Source organism: Lucilia sericata, unplaced genomic scaffold (genome assembly GCF_015586225.1).
Source record: "Lucilia sericata isolate MDLA Ls3-8-SP2 unplaced genomic scaffold, ASM1558622v1 Contig000000F_arrow, whole genome shotgun sequence".
Taxonomy (NCBI): domain Eukaryota; kingdom Metazoa; phylum Arthropoda; class Insecta; order Diptera; family Calliphoridae; genus Lucilia; species Lucilia sericata.
In genome coordinates this window covers 579,649-584,274 of record NW_023994042.1, presented here as the reverse complement: position 1 = coordinate 584,274, position 4,626 = coordinate 579,649, and the positions used below count along the sequence as shown (strand labels likewise).

General features: G+C 32.8%; 1 protein-coding gene across 1 annotated transcript; it reads right to left on the bottom strand.

Moving 5' to 3' along the window:
- Positions 1 to 492: 492 nt before the first annotated feature.
- LOC119606151 lies at positions 493 to 2,241 on the bottom strand. Its single transcript, XM_037959589.1, has 2 exons — positions 1,996 to 2,241; positions 493 to 1,934 (listed from the first exon to the last, which is right to left on the bottom strand). The coding sequence occupies exons 1-2, from the start codon at positions 2,122 to 2,124 to the stop codon at positions 789 to 791; spliced, it is 1,275 nt and encodes a 424-aa protein (XP_037815517.1). The 5' UTR covers positions 2,125 to 2,241; the 3' UTR covers positions 493 to 788.
- Positions 2,242 to 4,626: the final 2,385 nt, after the last annotated feature.

Genomic DNA, 4,626 nt, shown 5'->3' with positions numbered 1-4,626 from the left:
TGAGATGCTACCCACTGGTCCCCATTGGTTCCGGAGATACCAAATTATTTACAAAAATAAATGTTTCCAAGCCACTGTGTGATATTATATTCTTTGAATAATAGTATCGGTACTTTCATTTGAAATAAAAATGTTTGTTTTTGACCTTTAATTAAAAACTCAGCAAAAAAGAACTTCCAAAGAAGCGAAAAAGAAGTATAATTTGCTCTATGGAAGTACTGAAAAAGACCTGCAGAAGTGATGATTTTAACACAGAGATGTTCTTTTTATTTGACTGCAAATTCACTACTTCCGAATTTATTCTCAAGAAGTAATTTTTATGTTCTTATTTTTTAAGTTATTTGGAAGTAAAATTGTTGCATTATAGAATACAACTAATTTGACTTAAATAAAATTGGGAAATAGGCTTCTTCGGAAGTCATTAGACTCCACTTCCACCAAAGATAAAAAAATTCACTTAGTGCTACTTTTGAAGTGGTGATAACTGTTATTCTTTTATTTCTTTCTAATTCTGTTCAGTTCAGACATAATTGGCCCAAGTCCATGTTAAATAAGAATGTTATATTCGATTATGAATCTTATAAACCTAAAACGAGTGCCATAATTTCAAAGTTAACAGATTTTGGCTACTATAAAACTTTGCGACACATATATACATATTTTAATGGCGGGTATATAAGATCTGATAATAACGAATATAATATTCTTAGTGTTTAATTTAGATTTATCGCTATAAAAAACAGACAAGTAAATTAACTGACAGATCTTTAGGGCAAATAAAATATCAATTAACAAATTTTCGTAGCAGGTAATTTACTAATTTCTCTTCTTTCACACTCATTTGTGGTTTTACGTTTTGGTAAATTTTTAGGCATCATCCTTTCCAAAGACTCTTCATTATCCGTTTCTTCATACTCTTGTTCCTCCGCGGTTTCTCGATATTCATCAGATTCATTTCCTTCAGAACACTCAGACCATTGATTTTCATCTTCTTCACTAGAACTTTCTGAAGTTGGACAATCGATGGGACACTGATGTAATTCTCTTTTTTCTATACACGGATCAGGTCTGTCATTCTTATCGATTCTCACCCACTGACATTCGTAAGGCCCTTGGGAACATTCGACGGCTAGTATGCCTGTATCTCTTTCGATGTCACAATCACAAATCAATTTGGGACAATTACATTGGTAACAACGTGGCAGATTCACTTCATATTTTTTGGGTTTATTCTTTATTCCTGCTTGTGTTTCCAAAGGTTGTGGTGGTGCAGAAGATTCTTTAGAACCAAATATAAATTCACAAGATTTAGTCACACTTTTGAATGGAAACGATTTGTCCGGCAAATGATTAATATACTTTTTCATTTCTTCAATTTTGGAACATTTCTCCACACATCTTAGTTTTTCGCTATCCAATTTGGGTGGGGACTTTGTACCAATAACTATCTTCTTAACACATCCTCTGGGATGATAATCTTCAATTAGAACTGGATCAGCACGACTTTTTATGCGATTATGTAATTCTTTGTAGATTTTTACAATTAACTGGGCATAATTTTGATGTGCATTGAAAAATATATGTTCATATGGTTCAAACAACTGAACGGTTCTTGTGGCAGCATGTTGCCATATAAATTCTTGTTCCTTTAAAATTACCGCTTCAGTAATAGGACTTCGTATACTGTAGTCTGGAGTTCCATGATAAAAAGCTTTTACCGATCTCTTAACAATACCATAAGCCAGCAACGCTTCTATATGAGTCATCATGCATTTGCATTGAAAATTACAAACCATATCATTCCTAGAAATACCTTCTTCTTCTCGGGCTACATCAAATCGATGTCGTTTGATATCGTAAAATTGGAATGCTTTGATTATTGTGGATTTTGATGCTTTCGCCTTGCAACGGTGTATGCCACATACAATCATAATCTGCAAAGTCGTTTTTGTTAATTTGTATCGGTACAATATAATTTTTTACTTAAATACATACCTCAACCAATGTATCCGCTACATCATTTATATTCTCCATAAACAGTGGATCAAAAGATGTCGGTTCAGTACAGGTGTTAAATTCATGTTTATGATATGGACTCTTTGGTGGTTGGCATTTTGTTGTCATGATTTACAATTGAATTTTAATGCTTCTTAAAGATTACAATAATTTTGTTTATATTTTTTTAATTAAATAAAAAAAACAATAATTTTTTTGAACTTAGTTCATTTAATGTTTTCTAGACCTTTTCATACCCTACACTACTATAGCATCGGTCATCTTAAAGTTTACCAATAGGCCTAGAATTATTTTCTGTCCATGTAAACCTTGTTCTGAAGGTAGATTTCGGACTTAGAATTTTTATATCAAATTTTCTTAAAACGATTTTATTTTTTTTACTTTTTTGTAACAGCAAAAATAAGACAAATTCCTTTTTGGACATAATTCCTTTTTGGACCGACATGTCATTGTCAATATCAATTCCATTGAAATTCATTGCACCAGAATAAAATGTGATTTATTTTTCATAATAAAGCATTTAAGTTAAATTGTACTTTGCCTCCGATATATTTATGCAATTTATTGATGAAAAACTATTTTTCTGAAAGAGTCTTTATATAAGAGCTGGGGGAAAATATGCTCGGATTCTCATTTGAAGGAAGAGTTTACGTTTACATAAGATATATATTTATTGCAACATTTCACTCATTTTCAGGAAGGGTCTGAAAATGAGTATGGGGACTAGTGACACTCGATCATTACAAAATTCGCCAGGGTCATCAAGTCTAGTACAAAACTTAGTTGTGATGTTTTTTGTCGAGATACGAGTATATTAAACATAATTATGAGCCTAAAAGCTCTATAAGGAAGGTTCTGTTGTATTGGGGCTAGGTAAAATAATGGACCGATTTTAACCATTTTCAATACGATTCGTCATTTGGACAATCGCTTCTGTTAAGAGGAATAGGCTTGCCAGACGTACTGTTTTCAGCAGCACGCGTACTTTTTTTAGTCATTGTACTTTTAACTACATAATGCAAATGTACTCCTTTTTAGTATTTGTACTTTTTTTTGGGAATTTTACCATAATTTTATAAGCGTAATCATGACCATAGACTAATATTCTATAGAATCGCTATACAAGGACTTCATAGATAATTTGAAAGTGGATCTATTAAGCTCAAAAAGGCAAATTCGACTATTTGAGGTTTCTATGCCTTTATCATGTACCTATTCCATAGCTTTAACCAGTCCCGCTTTATATCCTACACCACTATCCACTCCCGACTATTATGCGTTTGTGCTAATGTTTGTCCTACACTCACCTTAAAGTATACCAATCGGCTCAGAATCACATCCTGAGTCGATTTAGCTATGTATGTCCGTCCATGTGTACATGTAAACCTTGTGCGCACTCTACAGGTCGCAATTAGATAAAATTTGGTAAGTGCTTTTTTGACCCAAGGACGAAGTCTATTCAAAATGGTTAAAATCGGTCCATTATTTCGTATAGCCTTCATACAACTGTACTCCCCGACTAGGGCTTTCGAACACATAATTAAGTTAAATGTTCTTGTGTCACTCCAAAAATTGGCAAAACTTAGTTCTATATAAGTTTTAATGATATTGCTGATTTTCGTAATGATCGGGCATCATTTGACTCTATCCCCCATACTAAGTCCCCTTCAGAAAATGACTCGATGGTTAAAATTCACTTATAAACACTAGTATCACGATGAAATTTGACACAAATAAGTTTTATATAAACATAAATCCCAACAATAAACTTTATAAGGATCGGCTCAAGTTTTGCCCTAGCCTCCATACAATCGGACCTTCCGATTTGGGCCTTTTAGCTCATAACTACGTCAGATATACTAATATCTTTCCAAAAATGCGCACAATTAAGTTTGATATAATTATAAATAACACTGTCGATTTTCATGATGATCGGACATTATTTGACCCCAGACTCCATAAAAAGTCCACTTCAGAAAATGACTTGAATGTCCTCGATTCACTTAGAAACACTAGTATCACGATGAAATTCGGCATAAATAAATTTTATATAAACATAAATTCCGACAATAAATTTTATTAGGATCGGACCAATTTTTGCCCTGGCCCCCATATAACCGGACCTCATAACTACGAGTATACTACTATCTTTCCAAAAATTGGCACAAATAAGTTTGATATACATAATCATAAATAACACTGACAATTTTCGTCATGAACGTGGTACAAAATTCCCAAATACTTTGGCACAATATCATTATGAAATATATAATTTATTTTATCGAGAAAATGTTTCTCCAAATCATACTCAAGAAAGCAAGTAGTTGAATTTCGGAAGGTGCTTTTTGAATGTAAGCATACCAACCAAGCTACGAAAAGTCATTTTAGAGATTTGAAACTACCAATTATGGTCCAGCTGGACCAAAGTGGTAACGCTGGCAAGATGTTGCTCGATATGAAACGAATCGAGTTGGACATATTGAGTTTATACAACATGGATGTTTAGTGATTAACTTTTATTTATTTGGCAGATATTGGCTGTATTGATGGCACCCATTTTAGATTTTTCTGAAATGCTTATTCTGTGTACATTACATTCTTTTACAATAA

What these genes read in the sequence shown, in the direction of transcription:
- LOC119606151 (XM_037959589.1), bottom strand. Translation starts at nt 2,124, where the DNA reads ATGACAACAAAATGCCAACCACCAAAGAGTCCATATCATAAACATGAA. An exon ending in TAGCGGATACATTGGTTGAG is followed by an intron (nt 1,935 to 1,995) that starts GTATGTATTTAA and finishes ACGACTTTGCAG; the next exon opens with ATTATGATTGTATGTGGCAT.